The sequence below is a fragment of the Oculina patagonica genome, chromosome 2 (genome assembly GCF_052425735.1).
Source record: "Oculina patagonica isolate OP01 chromosome 2, crgOcupat, whole genome shotgun sequence".
In the NCBI taxonomy this organism is placed as follows: Eukaryota; Metazoa; Cnidaria; class Anthozoa; order Scleractinia; family Oculinidae; genus Oculina; species Oculina patagonica.
The window spans coordinates 8,120,317-8,140,858 of NC_135759.1; the positions used below are offsets into that span (position 1 = coordinate 8,120,317).

General features: G+C 38.5%; 2 protein-coding genes across 2 annotated transcripts in view; both read left to right on the plus strand.

The window, feature by feature from the left end:
• LOC144642929 (uncharacterized) overlaps positions 1-20,542 on the plus strand; it is a 73,339-nt gene that overhangs the window by 48,883 nt on the left and 3,914 nt on the right. The window lies entirely within an intron of this gene.
• LOC144637929 (structural maintenance of chromosomes protein 6-like) lies at positions 53-20,481 on the plus strand. Its single transcript, XM_078497018.1, has 13 exons — positions 53-418; positions 4,280-4,394; positions 5,089-5,194; positions 5,385-5,521; positions 5,780-5,841; positions 6,655-6,735; positions 7,421-7,522; positions 8,906-9,043; positions 9,660-9,740; positions 16,978-17,124; positions 18,660-18,748; positions 19,164-19,328; positions 20,250-20,481. The coding sequence occupies exons 1-13, from the start codon at positions 233-235 to the stop codon at positions 20,479-20,481; spliced, it is 1,641 nt and encodes a 546-aa protein (XP_078353144.1). The 5' UTR covers positions 53-232.

Sequence of the window (20,542 nt, forward strand, 5' to 3'; positions counted from 1 at the left end):
CATGAGGCAGTGCTCAACGTGGTCATGTGATCGAATCTTTGGCGCCATTTTGAACTTGCTAGTTGCACGCTTTATTTTGATTCGCGTTTTAAACTTGCATTTTAATTTGTAGTTTGTTCAAAGAGACGTATTAGTTTTACCAGATAGATCTGTATTTAGAACTAGGAGATTTTTACAGTGATTGTATTTAAGAGAGTATAGGTTTTTATTAATATTAGAGTCAGGCAACGAAATGGCGCGAAAGCGGAGGCTGCAATCAGATAGCGAAGACGAACAAGAAGATCAAGAAACGCAGGAGGAATCGCCTCAAGCCAAGAAGAAGAGAGTTTCATCGGCTAAAGATGCCGATGAAGATGAGACTATGGGAGAAGATGAATTAGACTGCTCACAGGCACCAGATTTCCCTGTGTCGACGTCGGTAAGTTTTTTGCAGAGCTCGCACACTTGCCGGGGTAGCTACATACAGGCGGTACTTTGTGCAACTTGATTCGATGTGGTGTAGTACATTGCAGTCTTTAAACAAGTCAGAAGCAAAGTTTTCGTTCTCATGAACTTGCCTACTTGATTGAAATCAATTGCATATTTGCAGAATTCAAAAGCAAGACTTGGATGTCAGAAGCACAATGTACCTCGTCCAATAATGCTAGCTGAAATGCTGTACATGTCCTCTAGAAATTTGTTACTGTAGGCAAAAGGTGATCCAACTGTAGATGTTAAAAGATCATTTTAAGAGATGCTTCACGTGCTTGCCACGATCTGCCCACAGGGGTGTCCATAGAAAATTATTAACTTGCTACACCAGAAGATCAGTGTATATAATTACACCAAACAAACGTGACTGCATAGCATTTCAGTGTTATTAGGAGCCCGGGGTGGGTACTTGACCTAAGTTTAGGTATAGGGGTGCCGCTGGGGGTTTGAAACCCTGACCCTGTTTAGGACAATAAAAACTTAAAATACCTACCCTGTGTAGGACAACACCCCCTATTTTAAGACCCTATTTAGGACAAAGGACAACATTAACAATCATTTATGCTTTATTGTGATTGCGTCCCGTACGCGATGTTTGACGCATTGAAATGCGAAAACACCGTTCCCACCAAATAAAAAAAAAAAGCTTTTTATTGAATCGAAAGCGAAAACAATGTAAATACATGGACGACAGTCTTGCATCCATACCCTGTCTAGGATAGCTTCAGACCGGTGTCTGACATTTGCAGAATGCAGAATGCAGACTAAGAGAATATATTGTGTTACCTTTACCATTATTGAAAGCTAACCATAAACAGGCTAACCGGAGTGCGTAGTAGGCTAACCGGAGTGAACTTTTCACTCGGGTTAGCCTACTACACACTCCGGTTAGCCTACTATTCACTCCGGTTAGCCTAAATAGCACTTCGGTTACCCTGTTTATGGTTAGCTTTCAATAATGGTAAAGGTAACACAATATATTCTCTTAGTCTGCATTCTGCATTCTGCAAATGTCAGACACCGGCTTCAGACCCTGTTTAGGACAGAGGAGCTTGAAATTACAGTACCGCTCAAAAGTAAGTTACCACCTCTCGTCTCGTTTCTCGCGAGACGAGATTCTCGTCTCGCGAGAATCAATGAAGCGGAAATGTCTGGCATAAATTACGGCTATTATCTTACGAGAAAACGATTAATCTCTCGCGAGAGTTTTCGCCGTTTTGTCAACTAAAATTCGAAGTTTTTGCCTGATTGGAAAGATTGCTGATTTGTTGGCAACGATCGGTTTGTCTTTTTTCACTGGTAAGAAAAGTTCCATTTGAGATGAATGTGTGTGCTAGCGAACTCGAGAGAGCTTTTCAATCGAAAGTCGTCGCTTTGCAAATGCAAAAGGTGAATTAAAGCAACTCAAAAATCGAAAATCAAAAGCAGAGCACTTGTGTTACACTGCAACATCTTCACGGGTTTGTATTAAATGTTGCGTGCGTGCTAGCGCGAGAAGCTGTTGAATCGAAACTTGTCGCGTCGCAAAAGAATTTATCTTAACAAAAATGCAAAACGTGAATGAAAGCACCATAAAAAAATCAGAGGTTAAGACGCCTGTTAAAAGCACTACTCTCGCTTCAAACATGAGCCGAAAATGAAGAATGCGAAATCTTTCTGCCGTCGAGGTTTTCCTGTCTTTAGATCATTATCTGACGGTGAATCTTCGCCGGTGTGTAAACAAAGGTCACGCTTGTTATGCTTTCTTGACCTTTCATCACGCTTTTTTTTACGTTTCGAGACAAAGTCGTTTCGAGACAAGTCGAGGGTTTGTTTGGTCATTAATATAGGTTTACCTTAATATATGGTATTTTGTATATCGAAAGGACTTCCAGTAATGGAGCTTGTCTCGACTCGACTTAACATGTGTCTCAAATCGACCTCGACTTCTCTCGAAACGACTTTGTCTTGAAACGACCGGATACCCTTGGAAGTTGTAATGTGAAGTTATGAAAAAGAACACATTAAGTGCGAGCGTTTATTAAAATAAAGTTTCACAGAAGATTGAGGAATCGGCGACATTTTTTGCGGGGAATGTGTTATCTTTCGGGCGACGAACGCCGACAAAGTTAACGTTGTGATTTATGCAAATGTCGGCTTCTAATCAACGAGAAGTTTATTTGCCGTTCAGCTAGATTTTTTACCGATTAGTACTATTTTGAGCGGAATGAAATAGCTCTTTTTCGCTCAATTCTAATTTTGACGCTGGATTCGTAATCAGTGTTACGATTTCTACGGCTCGAGTCCCGCCAACGTGCTCAAACGTCACAAACATAACTACAGTAATTTTACCGCCAACATCGCCGCTCACGTGTGAAAAATGTTAGCTGGAACTTGTGAAGCCAGTTATAAAGTTTTTCGTGGCTGTAATAGCTTAACATATCGTAAACAAGAAAATGGTCGTTGAAACCGAAGTCTTCAATGCTAGCAAAACATGGATACAATTTTTCATTTCGAGAATGACGCTGAATTCTCTCAGAGACCCAGACATGCTGTGTAAATAAACAACTTGTCAATGTTTATAATTTTCATTACGTGTAACTACGAATACGGAGTTCGCTTGCAGTTCGCTTGTTCTGTTTTGCCTTTTAAGTTCTTGGTAACGGTTAAATTTCAGTTTGGGATAGCATATGTAACAAGTATTCGAAAGTAGGCTTGTTGAACCGATCAAATATAATTTCTTTGACCGCTACAGGGTTCAGACGAAATTTACCGCCAGAAAGCCGTGCGAAGATCGCTCGATAAATTTCGAAGCGTTACTTTACTTGACTGAAAACCGTGATTTAGATAGCCACGGACGAAATGATTTTGATTTAAAACATACAACTCTGAATAAGACTTTTGCTTTGGAATACAAGCGATATTCGGGGAAGAAAGAACTCGCTTGAATGGTCGACACGTCAAACGGCACATTTTCTGGTTTCAACCACAGGTAATCTTTGCTAGGCGATGTTCGCTCGCTTATTTTTTCTACATGTATGGTTAACAATGGGTAATTAAAATCTCGAGAGAAGTTAGAGCCGTGAACTTGCAGTTTTTACAAGCGTCTCGCGAGACGAGAATCGCGTCTCGCGAGAGGGTGGTAACTTACTTTTGAGCGGTACTGTATATACCCTGTTCAGGGCCGGAGGAGTCAAAAACCATACCCTATCCAGCGGCACGTCCCCATATAGGCCATATAGGGAAGTGTCCCCCCCCCCCCCCGGGATTAGGAGTTTTGCAGATAGGATTGACATGCAGAGTCCACTGAGAAAATTACTCAGACCCGGGGCCGTAACTAAAAAGAGGCAAGACGAGGCATTTGCCTCATCTAGATTTTAACCTAAAATTAAACAAAATATGTTTTGTTTGAAAAGTAATCCCAAGTTGAACAAAATTGATTTCTCTCAAAAAAATACCATATGAAAAGTGTCGAAGAAATAGTTTCAGAGCTCCTAGATTTCAAAATTTTCTGGAGAGCATGCCCCCCGAACCCCCAAGTAATACCTTGCCTCATCTATGGCAAAGGTCTGGTTACGGCCCTGAGACCAGGAGTAAAATTATACAAAATTTTCCTCCCAGGTATGTGTATAATTACACTGAAATCCTGATTTTTCAAACCTCCTGATAACTCAAACCAAAAGTCATTTCCCTTTGATTTGCTTCACTAAGTCAAACATTACAATCCCCCCCCTCCTAAATTTCTGAAAACAATTTTTGTTTTCCTTGGCGACTCAAGAAATCAGGAATCTGTCGTATGTCAATCATTGTTTTGTTGTTGTGGTTTCAGTCTGAAGCAGAAGTTGGAATCATTGAGAAGATCACCCTTGTGAATTTTATGTGCCACACCATGCTGGAAGTACCTCTTGGTGCTAATGTGAATTTTATCATAGGAAGAAATGGAAGTAAGTTGAATTAAGTGTAAGGCAATACTGTATGTATTTCATGTTTTTTTTTTGGGGGGGGGGGGGGATGTTTGTCAGCTTCGCTATGCAATGCAGTTTGGAGCAGAATGCTGTAGCGGGCATACCCAACTGGTAGAGCCAATTTCTGCCATCCAGTCTTTGTTACGTGACTAGTGCATGTTTTTTACAATATGTCATATCCGTAACGTATTCTTATCGTATCATATAATCTTGTGTATACACTCGGAGTTGGTAAGTTGAATAAACGAGTTTAGAACTTAACAGTCTTGATCAGAGTTAATAAGTTGATCATGTTTTTAAATGTGACGAAAGTTACTGTATCATTACAGAATACTAACCGCCAAACGATACTGCTCTGGTTACGCAATGTTGACCAGACTTTAATCCTCCTACTCAAAGACAAAACTGATGCTTTTCACAAACAGCTCAACGAACAGAAATGCTGATGTCCAGTTAACCAGTTTCCTGTGGCACTGCTTGGTTACCTCAACACAATACCTATTCTTTCTAAGATTCCTGACCTGTAGATCAGTTGCTGGCAACTTAGATCTAATCTTTATTTTAATAAATGTTAGATTTACAGTCCAGGAAGCCATCTTTTTGTTTCAAAATTGCATACAGTGTAGGTGCTTCAATTTGTTCAGAATGAGTTGAAGATGTTTTTTCTTTGCAGGTGGTAAAAGTGCTATAATGACTGCATTAGTGGTGGGGTTAGGAGGAAAGGCTGCTACAACTAACAGAGGAAATTCTCTTAAGGGATTCATCAAGGACAAGTGCGGGTGAGAGATTGCAGTAGTGTGTAAAAAAAAATACTGTTTTCGGAAGATGACAAAATGTGGGAGGTAACCCTAGTTGGACTTAACACCCTGTTGAGTTGGAGAAGCAATTCTTCTAGTCACTTCATACTATACATGTAGCTGTGCACTAAGTTTCATTATTGTTTACTTCTTTTGTCGTTGTGCCTTTAAGTTATGCCCAGGTATCGATCAAGTTACGGAACAGAGGGCAAGATGCATATAAACCCAAAGAATATGGAGGGACTATAACAGTGGAAAGAAGAATTAGCAGTGATGGCAGTGGCTCTTACAAGCTCAAATCACATGATGGTAGGTCATACATTATGGCTTAGCTTTAGGAGGCCCATCAGTAAATGATGATGGATACTGTAGCTTCAGTTTCGAATGGGGGTTCTTTGGTGTGAAAACAGCCTATTTTTGCCACAGAGCTGCATCCACCAGACTGCACATGAGAATTCATGTAGCTGGTCAGGTGGAACTGCTTCTCTTTAATAATAAGTGAGCTACCAGGCTACATCTATAGAGCATACGGTCATAATTATGATGTACATGTATTCATTGTTGCAGGCAAAGTGGTTTCTCAGAAAAAAGATGAGCTAAATCACATTTTGGACCAGTTTAATATCCAGGTAATCTACAGGTTTAACTTTACAATCATATTAAACCAGAAAGCCACTTAAGCTTCAGGCTGTTCTTCAATCCTTCAGCTAGAAAAACAACCAACTGTCCAGTGGATCTCCACACAATGGAAGAAATTGTAGGAAGCATGCTTAAAAATTTGTTTAAGATTTTCTTGGAAGACACGCACGCAGCTATTTGCAGGATGCCTACAGTACTTTTTAATTCATAATTGTCCCCTATTAGTAGAGAGTGTTTCACTCTCGGCTAGAATTCCTTTGACACATTAATAAAGTTGTTGATTGATTGATCCTGTAGAATCATCATATCTAAGTGAAGTTTTCAAATATTGTATTTTTAATGAAGTGAAAGGAAACTGGAGAATGAAGGGAAAATTCTTTCTAATAGGGTAGGGCGATAAGAAACAAAAAAACCCAAACCATGTACATGCACATGTACAAGTAAGAATCAAACTTGGGCTACTGCGACTTATTGGGTCTAAAGCTCAAGTCACTGGGACCAACTGGCCCACACTTTAAGACCTTATTTGAGTTTTCAGGATGAGCAGCTAGACTATTGCTACTTCCTCTGGATATGATGCTTGTCCATTGCAGGTTGACCCCATGGATTTTCGTCAGGTTTCCCGTTACAGATCACTGGCACCCATTTATACTCTTGGATAAAGAGAGGCACTGTGCAAGTTGAGTGTCTTGGCCAAGAACACAATGCCACGACACTTGCCAAAGCACCTGTTTAAGGAGAGCACATCATTGAAAAACATTCCTACCCCTCTGAAACCTAACATGTTGATCATTTTCTTCTAGGTGGATAACCCAGTATCTGTGTTAAATCAAGACACCAGCCGAAACTTTCTGAATTCTTCAGATCCCAAGGATAAATACAAGGTAAATAGATATCTTTTACATTGTGTTGTTCCAGAAATATCCATACCTCTCCCATGGAAGGTTTTTTGGTTTGAATCCCCCCTCCCCTTTGGAAATTCCAGTTACATCTGATACCACCCCCTTAAATTTTTCCAATGACCTTGTGTGGGGTGGGTATGGATATTTTCTGGAACTGCTCATTAGCAAGGTAGATATCTTTTGAATTTTATGATGATAGAATTGCAATTGCTTAAATTGCAGTTCAAAGTGAAAATAAGACAACATTTACTTGATGGTCACTTTTGGATGTTCTTGATTTCACCTCTTAGTGTACAAGCCTTATATTTAATACAACATTTACAGTGCACTTTGTTGAGAAACAGTGATTCGTTCAGAACTGCACTCTTACGAAATGCAGACATTTACATATTAAACACTATTAAGAGGTGAAACATTTTATCTACATGCTGACTTTTATTCAGTTTTAGAACCATTTTGCATTTAAGAACTATCTAGAACAATCTAGAAGTTTTACTGTACCGATGCAAACAGGTTTTTTGTAGTTTTTATGCTTGAGTCAGCTTTTGTGCTCGTCAGCTTTTGTGCTTGCGTCAGATTAAAAACTTTTTAACATGGTTTTCATGATTGGCTTTCCTCACACATTCATATATTTTTCTAATTAAATCATCATTTTTCTCTTTGTCAGTTTTTCCTAAAAGCTACCCAGCTAGAGCAGATGAGTACAGATTATCAGCTGATTATTGAGCAGCAGGATATTATCAAAAATACTTTAGACAGGAAACAAGAGGTATGTACACACAGTCTTGACTCAAAACAAATTACCTTCTTTGTCTCAAAGAGTTTTTTTGGGTGACCCTATCTGGTGGATTGACAGATTGGCACCAATTTTCACCCGGTTTACTTGCAGTTAGCTTTTATTTGTTGGCTAGTGCAACAATAGTTTCACCCTAGCCAACAAATAAGAGCTTACCTCAAGCAAACTAGTGCCATTCCCTCATTTGCCATTCCGCCAAATAGGGTCACCCATTAAATCACTGTGTGTTCTGTTCAGTCTGCTTGCCAGTGCTATACCATGATTAAGATGTTTACTTCTGGTCAAAGTTGTGTTCAGACTCCATGACTCCATGTCCATGGACTGGCCTAAAATGAAAATGCTACTGAAATCTGGAATACTTTTTAGTGTGCATCATGTTACCATTACCATTATTGCAAGCTTTTTGCAAGTAGGCTAACTGGAGCAAATGCTGCCTTCAACAATTGGCATCAGTACCTTAGTCCTGCAAAGTTTGCTGCAAAATAATATAACATCCAACTAATGCACATCCTTCCAGGTTAGCTGGACTCTTATAATCTAGAATTTTAAATTGCCTTGTAAAAATTATTCATTAACTATTCATGAGGGTGCAAACCAATCCCAGCAAAGTATTTAAATCACATGAACACAACTGTAAACCCCAATACAAATCAAACAATAGAATTAACTTTTGATACAAACTCCTGCTCAGCTAATCAGTATTCATTAACTTTTGATACAGATCTCCACTGAATCGCATAACAATACTTTGCATTCAATTCCCCAACAACGCCCCCTGACACAAATAGCGCGCAACTCGTTAGTCTCCTGTCGAAGAGATTTCAATTCGGTGGATAAGAGCTGCACCGATGCTGTCAAAGATTGCAATACGTCAGGGTTTGAAGAAGCGTTAGCACCAACCTCGTCGGTATGCTCTAGCTCATCAGCCGCATCGCGATCCTGTTCGGTATCGTTGTGAACTGGACCCGTACAATCCTTTCCAGGACGACCAAAATCATGTGCGGACTTTAACTCTTTGCAACCTGGGCACTTGCTTTGACGACCCATTAGGATAAAACGAATGAAGAAGAAACAAAACTGTACTACACAAATTTCAGTCTGGTACGCTCGAAGTGAAAACTGACTCGAACTGAAAAACGAAACTCCTATCACCTGATACTAAGGGTGTGCGTTGCGCAATTTATCCCTTTGAACACGTGCTTGTCCAAAGGGGGTAAATTTATTGTTTTCATTTCACAAGTAGAATAAAATATTCGCATCCGATCTGTATGGCAGTTTACAATGGCTCGCCTTTGTAAACGCCCATACAGATCTCCCGCTCATATTTTATCTACTACTCGTAAATCTACATTACAGACACTTCCAGCTATGCAACATAAGGTGCAGCAACTGGAGGAGAAGTACAAAGACATCGCACAGCTGAAGAACATGAAAGAACAAGTTGAAGACCTCAAGAAGGAACGGGTGTGGGCGGAGGTTATAGAGGCTGAAAAGGTACAACAGGAAATGTTTTATATCCTTTAGCTATTGATTTAGATTATGGTTTTGGCTGAGTTGCCATATTGTTTATTTGTAATTTTGATCACTGTTCAACCCTCTAAGTTAAGACCATTTTAGTCACCATGGCGACTAAAATTTTGGAGCTGGCGACTTAATTGGAACCAAAGTCGCCAGCCTGGCGACTAAAATTGAGAAGGATTGAAAGCTCGAGCTTAATTTAGCTACTAAATTTTCCACTGGCGACCAAACTTGAGCAGTCGGTGGCCAAATGGCCACTAAGGAAAATAATAAACTTGGAGGGTTGTTGTTTAAAGTCATCGCCTTTAACATAAACATCAATGCTCCCAAGCTTTGTCATAATTGATTGATCAAAATAGTATTTTTATTGTGTGTTCCCAGTGATGAGATCATCCTTGCGCACACAGGACTAACTTTGTACATTGTGCATTGTTAGTGTGCCGACAACTAAGGGACCCACTTAGCTGCAGTGTCAGTTGGGTGGGCTGAGGGAACAACATTAAACTATTATGCATTATATCTCCAATTTAATGTGATAAATGAAATGTTTACAGTTGTAATTGTGTGTTTACCTTTGCTTACTTTACACTAGAAACTTGGTCCTTTAGCAAAAGAAGAAGACAATCAGAAGGCTAAGCTGCCCAGATATGAAGAGAAAGTTACAGGGTGTCAGGTAGGTGTATATGATTTTATACCATGCCATAGAAAATACAGCCAATCAGAATACAGGAAAGCCGTTGTATATTCGACGGTATTCAACCCAACCTTCCCATAGTGCGCTGCGACTGTATTCTCGACGAAATTTAGTAAGCGTATTTTCTATGGCATGGTATAAAATAGTTACACAACACTTTCTCGTGGTATACTATGGAATATCCCACTTGTCACTTGTATTTTCTTGGCATACACACTCGCCTAAAAACTCGTGTGTATACCGAGAAAATACAAGTGACTCGTGGGATATTCCATAGTATACCACTCGAAAGCGTTGCATAACTAGTATGTATGTTACAGAAAACACAGTCTGAACTATATTAGTTTGTACTCTTGTACTCTTTGTTTTTTATATGTTCCCAGTGATGAGATCATCCTTGCGCACACAGGACTAGCATTGTACACTTGTGCATTGTTAGTGTGCCGACAACTAAGGGACCCACTTAGCTGCAGTGTCAGTTGGGTGGGCTGAGGGAACAATTACAATATAGTTATCATAAATTTACCAAGGCTTGGGCATAATCTGAAAGCAAGTCTAGTTTGTTGAATGCACTCCGACCAAAGTTCATCCACTGATAAACAGCTAAAAGAATGAAACAATTCTTTTATAACATACCGTAAAAACCCGCAGATAAGCCGCACCTTTTTTCCAAAAATTTTCGCTCAAAATCGGGGGTGCGGCTTATCTGCGGGAACATTCGGAAAAGTTGCCGTAAATTTTCGTGAACAACTAACTAATTTATGGAAAATTATGTAAATTAATATAACAAAAAACTACAAGAGAGTACCGGTCATTACTTTTGCAAGTTTGACAGCTCCTATACTGATTGCAGAGTCGACAATGGCTTATAACTTTAACAGCGATATTGATACTTGACGAGCGAGAAAATACCACGAGTATTGTTTCTTTCTCATTTTGCACTTTGATGGAAAATTTATCGAACTGATTACGAAACTCTCTTCATGCAACGAGTTTATCTCCAATAGATGGTTCCCAAATCTCTTTAATTTGTCGATATGATAGCCACGAAACCCGAACGCCTCCATCGCCATCTTGTTTTGCATTACGTCCTCGCCCTAGTCCCACATTTCGCGTCCGATCGAATGCCTGGTTACTAAGCAACGAACGTTCGGCACACGCAAGTTCTTGTTGTTGTCACACAAAAATCTATGAAAAAACAGGAGCACCCATCGAGAATATAGTTCAAAACCACTTAAAGATAGCACCGTTGAACGTATTTTAGTATTTAAACGGTAGATATAGGTATATTTTTATCCCCTAAAATTTTTTTATCTGTTCGGATTTCCTAGCTGAAAGTCTAGTGATCCGAAAGTTATAGGGATCAAAACTTACCTAGGTAATGAACGTTTATTCGTTTGTCTCACGATAGAATCGCTTTGAGATGTTGATCGCGACGTTTCGACTGCAATACTGCTAGTCTTCATCAGGCGATGAGGTCGATTGTTTACGCGTAGCTATTTATGCACGTTGGTTCGCTGTGATTGGTGCATTTCGATCCTCATTATTATTCCGACTAACAGATGATGTTCCCTCATAGGTCCGCTTTGTAGGTTTGCTGTTATGCTTTCTGATCGTAGGTATCCATGCTTCAGGAATTTCAATTCCGCTATCTCTATTGATGTTATTAGAATGAAGTCTTATTTGGATAGCCTCTTTGACCCTGCGTGTGTATCGGTGAGGGTCACGATCGATAAACTTGACTTGATTCCATAAAGGAATATGCCCCGTTTTGTTTGCGTGCTCCAATGTCTCTGTCGTGTTCTTTTATCCTGTCTTGCATCGCTCTCCCTGTTTCCCCTATGTATACTTTGCCGCATTCACATGGAATTTTGTACACAACACCTTCTTGTTTGCCTGGTTCTAGGGCGTCTTTCAGTCGTACTAAGTAAGACCGAAGAGTTTCGAAAAAAATTCCAGCCAGAGAAGGGCTCCCGAAAATTCTAGGTGACCTTTTTAGAGTAAAAATCCGTTAAAAATGAATAATTATACCATTTTTTAGATATTCAAAAGTCGTAGGAAAGGCAGGCAAGCAAAAAATTTACCATGAATGTTCCGAAAATTCTAGATCTCAAATCGTCTTCCGAACAGATATTTTAACGAAATATTCCGTTGGGTGCCCCTGAAAAAACTGCGTTGAATGAAGAAATACCTGTCAACAAATGCCAGAAAAAGATCACCCATAATATGTCAGTTAGTTTTCATTATATTAAAGAGCTCAAATTGTGGGTAAGACTGAAGTATTTTCTGTTTCAATGTTCACTGAGTTTACGTTCGATGGAGAAGACTTCCTGAAGACTCAATTAACTTTGGAATTCTTGACTCGACTTTGGATTTTCTTTGATTTACTTTCAAAAAACTTTTTTTCCAACATTTGAGTTGTTAAACTCAGGGTGCGGCTTATCTGCGGGTGCGGCTTATCCGCGGGTGTTTACGGTAGTCATTAATTTGCTTTATTTACTTGTTTTCATTGTCATTGTTAGTGCTTTGTGTACATTATTGTAACTTTTTTGGGGGGGACTTTATTTTTGTGATTTTCGTGATTTTCAAAAAATCCCAAAATTTAAAGACCAGCGAAAATTTATTTTTAACGTTTTTTTTTTTGTATTTTTTTTATGTTATTACGTATTTTTGGCCAAATCGCAAATATTAAGTCCCGCAAAATATGCCTGTTCCATTTTTGCCAAATTAAGTTACCTTGAAAATAAGTAATAATAAGGTACCTTGAAAATCTACATTGTTGAAAATCTACACAGATAAAAAAAAATTAGAAAGACCTTAGCTACATGTATCTTTCTCAGCTTTTGAAATTAAAATGACAAGGATTTTTCTCGCTTAGAGCAAGCAAAAAGCTTTCTGCTTACCGTAATGATTCAATTTAGCGCCCGGGGTGCTTATTTACTTTTGGCACCTCAAGGGAGGGCGCTTATTCGAGACAGGGCGCTTATTCGAGACAGGGCGCTTATTTAATTTTTTGAGAAACAACCAAATGTATCTTATAATAACAGGAACTGTAACAATTAGAAATTGTAAAAAGTTCAGTTACTTTTAAAATAATTCTTCATTTTAACAGTAAATATATACATGAACTGTACGGTGAACAGTCAGGAGTTTATCTAGTTGACGTCAGTGACTTCAGTAGGGCCAGTCATCCACAATAGGGGCACTTATTAGAATAGGGGTGCTTGTAAGAATGGGAGCGCTAATAAGAATGGGGGCGCTTATTGGAATAGGGGCGCTTATTTACAAAAACACATTCGAAGGGGGGCGCTTATTCGGAAGGGGGCGCTTATTGGAAGGAGGGCGCTAAATCGAATCATTACGGTAATAGTGGTAACATTTGTACTCATCACTTGATAGAGCACAGACCTGGGACCATCAAGTTTGGTTGCATCAGCAAAGCTGTGCTCTTTGAATAATTGCAGGGTGCCTGAAGGTTCTTCTGTAAGAGATCTTGGGTGCCCAGCTCTTATAAGCTTTCATAATAGAGAAGTTATACAGGTCGCCCAAAGACAAAAGTCAGTCACCTGAGGCACCCGGGCTCTGGAAGAGCACAGCCCTGATGTGCAGATTAAGTGCCTGTGTAATAAATTAATAATTAATTATTAGTACCTAAGTATGTTAATTATTAGAATTGCTCATAGTGGTTTTCTTACACATAGAGCAGTTTTCAATTGAGTGTCGTAAAACCAAAACCAAAGTAATTACTCTGGCCAATCACAAAGGGCACAGACAATCCAGTGAACCAATCAAAACTCAAAGTAAATACATGTATCTGGCACGAAGCGCGGGAAAACGTGCGCGAGCGAGTCACGATTGGTTTTGGTTTTAGTTCTGATTGGCTGAGAAATCGGCGCAAGATTTTTAAGCCAATCACTTAGCGTAGCAATGCAAAACCAAAGCAAACGCAATTTACTTTCGACACTCAAGTGAAAACCGCTCTATCCCTTCACAGTGTTTTAGTCATTCCTTGTCAGCTTATTATTAAGTTTCTTTTTTAATACCAAGTTTTTTTTTTAAATACCTCCACCCCTAGATTTGTGCCCCTTCAGAGCTGTGCTCCAACTGGGCCCGGGTGCCAAAGATGACTTACTTTTGTCTTTGGGTGACTTTTATAACTTTGCTATCGTAAAGCCTTTAAGAGCTGGGCACCCAAGTTTCTTTCATGTGAGCCTGCGGGCACCCTGCAATTGAAGGGCTCGGTGCAAAAAGGGCGGAAGTGGCTAAAAATGAACCTTGCCAAAACAGCTCCAAAATTCGTGTGTGGGTTTGTTTACATATGTGAAACATTGTAATGAATTTATTTTCGCCGGCTTTTGCTCCGTTTCCAAGAAATGACATATGCAAAAAACTAGGTTTTTCCAGTCGGCATCTTAAGTAGCTTCTTTGTTTACATGGAACAAAAAAACTTCTGAAAATGCTGACTTGAAAAACCGACCTTTTTGCATATGTTATTTCTTGAAAACGAAGCAAAAACACGGAGAAGGGCATTTCCACAGTTACGGACGTTACATTCAGAGTCATTTTTGAAACTTTAATCTAGCACAGGCAAAGAATAGGAAGAGGTTGTCCAATGTTACATTGATTATCATGTTTGTGCCTACTGACGCATTAATTGAGTTAAAAAAGTTTTCCACTTGACTGGCCTATATGTTAAAATAGAGCAAAAAACACACCGTTACGGACGTTACATAAAAAACAACCACATGAGCAAGAGCACTGGTATTAATGGAAAATCCCTGTGAAGTGTCAGGGCTTATTGCATGAACTGCTCCAAATATTTGAAGTATAGAAGTCGTGTGAACCAAAAAGCTTCATTTCATTTAAACTCGCTTTCGCAATTATACAATGCTATGTGAACTTTAACGTTACGGACGTTACAGCCAATGTTACGGACGTTACACTGTGTGAATTATTATGTTATTTTGTAATGATGGCCACATTTTTTTGGACATAAAAGTTCAAAATGGCTTGTATTTAACATTTTATAAATCAAACTGGTTGGTACTTTATGTTAAAGCTGTGAAATGTCCCAACACAGTATAAAGGACACTACATGCATTTTACATAAAGTATTCAGCCTTGAGCATAAGCATGCTCAAACTATCTGAGCCCACAGACATATACTGGACTCCAGTGGGTATAATCCATTCCTTCTCTAAAACACTGCTTTCTTTGAGAATTCACATATCCAAAATTGCCTTTAACTGTGGCAGAAATAATCCAAAATCACAAGCTTCAAGAATTGTAACGTCCGTAACGTAACGTCCGTAACAAAGTTTTGTTACCATTTTTTGGAAAATGTTGCAGTTTTTCAGGGACCACTTTTTACCAAAGTGTTTCTAAAGAATATTTAGCTTTGTGGCAGAAATATCTTTGAAATCTTTTAAATGGTTGTTTTAAGAATGGAAAAAGATTGTGTAAACGTTACGGACGTTACGTAACGTCCGTAACAAAATTTACTTTGTTAATAACTATTTTTTTTTAAAGTTCAGGATGAAATTTATATTTTTTATGTATTAACTCCTTTGAGGTATTTCTTCTGATATAACTGTTTGTAGACACAAATCATTTCCAAATTTTATAAAGCAAGTTAAAAAATGTCTCTCACCTATTGTTTATTATTAAAAAATAAACACTTACTTTGGAGACCCCCCTGAATGCGTTGCTATCACAAGCGAACTGAAACTTATTTTTCTATGTACTATAACTTGTCAACAATACAGTACAGGGTATGATTTTATGTCCAATCAGTTTTTAAAAATCTGGATTTTTTACATTCTCACATGGAATTGCCCAGAAATAAATACAGTACAATTTGTCACATACGTAAACAACCCACATGCAAAATGTCAACTCATTTTGTCAATGTTCATTTGTAGCAAAAATCACTTCTGCCCTTTTTACCGAAATTGGTAATGAGGTGTAGTGATCATTCTCGAAGTCACGTGTTTCCCTCATTGGATCACTCACTCACTCACTCCATTCTGATATTAAACCGCAATTAACTTATGCTTTTAACAGTAAACGTGCTGACAGAAAGGTTCTTTAAAACGCCATTCGACACATGTCAATCAAAAACAGATCATTCTCCAATCTCGTTCCCAGGGTCTCTCTCTTCCAGGGAACAAGGTTGAATTTTCACAAAACAAATCGAAAGAGGATCAGTTCCACATATCCTCTGATCCGGTGATAAAAGATAATAGAATTCGCCGTACGAAGCCTCAGAGCATACGCTATCAATGACCAATTCACGTAAGAAAACATGCAAAGGCAAATGAAGTGAGATTGTGGCATTACTGATGGCAGCTATAAGCTACACGCAGTTACGCTTGCCATCTGATGTGTTTAAGTAAATACGACATTCATGGCACGTTTTTGTTTCGCGTCACGTCATCTCGTGTCACGTCATCCGTTTTTCATCTTTTTGAGTCGAGCAGAAACGCACATCTTCCTCTAAAATTTTATTCCCTGCTCAAAATAACGCCATACGCGCTGACAGAAAAGTAAACATACTCACAAAACAAATTTACTTAATGCTAAAAAGTTGAATATTTTTGTGGTGAAAAAATAGAATTTGTGCTACGAAACCTGAAAGCACGCACCATCAATGCCACAGCTTCCATGAAAAAATAAAACATTTAAATGCAAACAAAGTGAGATTGTTTTACATTATTGGACGCTTATTTGAAAAAAAAGCTATCAATGACCCATTGGCGCAAGAAAACATTCAAAGGCAAATTAAGTGAGATTGTGATATTATTGATAGCTGCCATAAGCTATATGCAGTTACGCTTAAATTATTATAAATTATTATTACGCTTGCCATGTGACGTGTTTCAGTTAACACGACATCCACAGCAGCACGTTTTTGTTTCGTGTCACGACATCTCGTGTCACGTTAGTAATGAACGCTAATAATAAAGTGAGATTGCGTTATATTATTGGACGCTAATTTGGAAAAAATGCGAAGGCCAGCACTTCATGGAATTACCATGAGGTTGCTTGAAGAGCCTTTGATTGTACCAAGCCATTCAATTATTCTAACAGTACAGCTTTGCCCCTCCATTATAAGCACCCAACCCCTTTACAAATTTGTCAACCTTCTGACCATGGTGTTTAAGTTGAAAATGGAAATTGATTTCAACAAACTAAAATATTATTTTGTTCACTGCAGGAAGAGGTGAGAAAGTTGGAAGAGGAGTGGAAAAAAGTTAATGAAGAGTTAAGAGCTATTACTGAGGAGGGTAGAGAATTGGATGGACAACAGCAAGCAATATGCAATGAATTAAAGCAAAAGAAAAATGTCTACAGAGAAAAACAGGTACCTTATTCTTACTAATTTTTTGCGATAATCGCATTTTCAAAATAATCGCAAAATTTAATATATGTGCAAAAAACATTGCACGAAATTTAAACATACGAAAATTAATACCATATTTTATATCAAAGCAATAATTTTAGGAACTACAACTAACTATCCTTGAAAATATCTTTCCGTCTTGTTTTCGACTACCACCCTTCCTCTGATTACTGTTTTTTTCATGTTGTAAATCGGCCAAGATATCAAAACACAGTCACATGAGTTTCTGTTTGCAGACTCCTTGTAGTTACATTGAGTTAGACCTTTGAGTATTTCCAGTAGTTCCTTAGTCTTTAATGACCAATCCAGAAAACACTGTCAAAATCGTGAAATTTAAAACACTTTTGCTCAAATTTTTCTCGCAATCGCGAAAATTAATATTCGCGAAATTCAGCTCCGGAATTTTCGCGAAATAATTATTAGTACTCACAAAAATTAGTAAGAATAATGTATTGTAATTTTTTTAAAAAAAGAAATGCATCACAGTGATTTACCTTGTAATTTAGCTCAGTGTCAATTTATGGCACACAGTTAAGTTACTGGGGGTATTAGTTGAAAAAGTTTTATTTATTTTACATGGTGTTGTAAATGAGATGAAATTACGACATGCTGAAGAGTATTTTTGATGAACTTCACTGTGTTTGGAAATGAGATAAATTATTTTTTTGAACGTTTAATACATTATCTTCAAAAATAATTAAGGAGTGAACAGAAAAAAAAATAAGAAAAATATCTTTACTAATTAACCCTAATTAATTATCCTTTGTTCCACTTGTTACGTCTTCATCTTTCGTCAAAAAGGGCATCATTTATACTCAATCTCTGCAGGAGGAAAAGTTCTTTCCAATGATGCCCCTGATTAGAGTGATTGGGTCAATTGAGCTTGAAGTACCCACAAAAATGCTTAGAAATTTGAGTGAAAAACTCGTAGGAGAATTTGCCTCAACTTCCCTTGGCTCCTCAATGGTGAATATTTTCTGCTTAGATGGCACTTTCTCGGAAATTCTTGAACTGCAAGCAAGCCCAGTTGAAGGCCAACAACTGCAGCAAAAAGATAAGAAAAGAAGAAAAAGGAAAAGTGAGAAAAAAAGAAAAACGAAAAGCCTTAAGTGGTAGGGCACTTTCTAATCTCCAAACTTTGCCGTTTGCGCATACCCGAGCAAAAATGCTAGTGGAAAGAAAGGCATGTCTTCTTCTGCCTTCAAGGGCTAGAAACGTAAAAAAGACACGCTTTTTTCATAAATCGCTGAGAGTCAATGTGTTAACTATTTAATATCAGATGTCCAAACCATGATCATGGTTATGATTTGCTTTGTTTCAATTATTAATGGCATTGAAAATGTCTGTTACAGTCTTAAATTGACTTGCCAGATGAACTAAGTTGCTGTTTAACATGTCACAGTGGAAGAGACGTAAATCTGATAGAATGGACATCTGTAGCCTACACTGTATTTCCATTTCCTTCTGGCTAAAATGTTGACATGCATTAATTTCAGTCAAGATTGAGGAAGCTGAAGCAAGAAAAACACACACAAGAGAATGACCAGAGGCAGTTAATGGAGAGAATTCAGGAGATCAGACAAACGTAAGTGTTGAATACCTCTTTCATGCTCGTCCCCAGAGCCGCTTGTGCCTCTTAGCCGGATGAGCACTAGGGCACAAGGACTAGTGGCTCTGGGGACACATGATTTGATTGGCTACATTTTAACAAAGGGAGCTTCAAATCAAGCCAATCGAATCAATAATTTCAAACTCCAGTGAAACAAAAGGAATGTTAAACGGCCCATTTGATTGGCCGTTCCATTTGTTAAAATGTAGCAAATCAAATCATGTGTCCCCAGAGCCACTTGTTTCTTATGCACAGGCTCAACCAGCTAAGAGGGACAAACAGTTCTGGCGACAAGAGTGTAACTCTTTAACAATCAAATATCAAGGAAGTCACCTCGGTCTCTACACATTATACTGGGAGAGTTTTATTCCAAACTCTGTATTATTTGTAGAGCTATGCGTGACCTTGAGTCTGAAAGGCAACAAAGACAAGAAGCCCTCCAGCAAAAAAGAGATGAACTCAAAGCTTGGGAGAGTCAGCTGTCGACCACAAACCATCATCGAGGACAGTTGGAGCAGGCTATTAACAGAGCAAAAGAAAGAACTTACCAGCTGAGGTAAGGTGGGTTATAACAACAGGGAAACTGCCTCTTTCTTTTCCCACTTGCTCTAACAGTTTTGTGGGGCTTGAGGCATTTAGAGTTCTTTACTCATTTTGATCCTGGGATCTGCACATCATGTCATTCCAGCATAGACCAAGTTGCCACATCTCTTCGTCAGCTGACCTAATCAAGTGTTTTTAGGTCATCCTCTCTTCCTTAAAGGGACACTGTCACCAGTTTCACTTCAACAACTCAAGAGCCTAAAGACGTATGGAAACTACGAAATTTTTTTAATTTTGTAAAATATTTAAATGCAAGTGTACTGAAGCGATAAGCAAGTGAAATGACTGTGATGCCACAAGGAACTTTAGATCACAACTTAAAAAAGTCAGGCTGATTTTTTCAGGTTTTGTCCTTGCGGACTTGAAAAAAAAAACCTAAAAATTATGATGGCACCCTTCATTAATTAACAACAATTTACTTTATATCTCCATCTTGATGTACTAGGTGCATTTCATGTACAGAAGTCCTATTCACCAATTTGAGTACTTTTTACTGAAAAGCATTAAAATCCCTGTGACAGTGACCCTTTAAACTGTATTATTCCAGAAAAAATACACACTCCCCCAACAGATGGCAAAATTTTTTGACCCTCCCCCCCCCTCCTGACTGGATTTCCCAGACTGCTAGAGCCCCCCCTCCCGCCTGGATTTCCCTTCCCTCCCACCCTTTGGTGGGCAGAGAGCTAAATTTATGTTGTCCTTATCGGGTTGTTTTATCACTATGGGTTCTTCCTTTTTGCCAAACAAAGAAAGTCGTGTGTCCTGTTTTTTTTGGGTCATTTATTTAGACATTCCAGGGAATTTAACAGTTATTTTTCCCCTTGAGAACTTACTAAGCCAGTAGTGATTGCACTTTTTCATTCTTGCTTCATAGGACCGATTTAAATGACGCAAATCACAGAGTGGATGCAGTCCAGAGACAGTTAAGAGATCTTCAAGGCAGTCGTAACAACAAGTTAAAACTGTTTGGCTCTTGGGTGCCTGACCTTCTCCAAAGAGTAGAGCAAGCAGACCGGAGGGGAAGGTTTCATCACAGACCTGTTGGCCCCATTGGTAAGGAAAAACTTGTTTGGTCATTTTACATAATTTACATGTTGTTAATGTAACCATACTATCTAAGTTTTAGAATTATTGTTTGCTTATAAAGACAACCTTTGCAAGTAACTT

What these genes read in the sequence shown, in the direction of transcription:
- LOC144637929 (XM_078497018.1), top strand. Translation starts at nt 233, where the DNA reads ATGGCGCGAAAGCGGAGGCTGCAATCAGATAGCGAAGACGAACAAGAA. An exon ending in AGGTTATAGAGGCTGAAAAG is followed by an intron (nt 9,044 to 9,659) that starts GTACAACAGGAA and finishes ACTTTACACTAG; the next exon opens with AAACTTGGTCCTTTAGCAAA. An exon ending in GAAAGAACTTACCAGCTGAG is followed by an intron (nt 19,329 to 20,249) that starts GTAAGGTGGGTT and finishes CTTGCTTCATAG; the next exon opens with GACCGATTTAAATGACGCAA.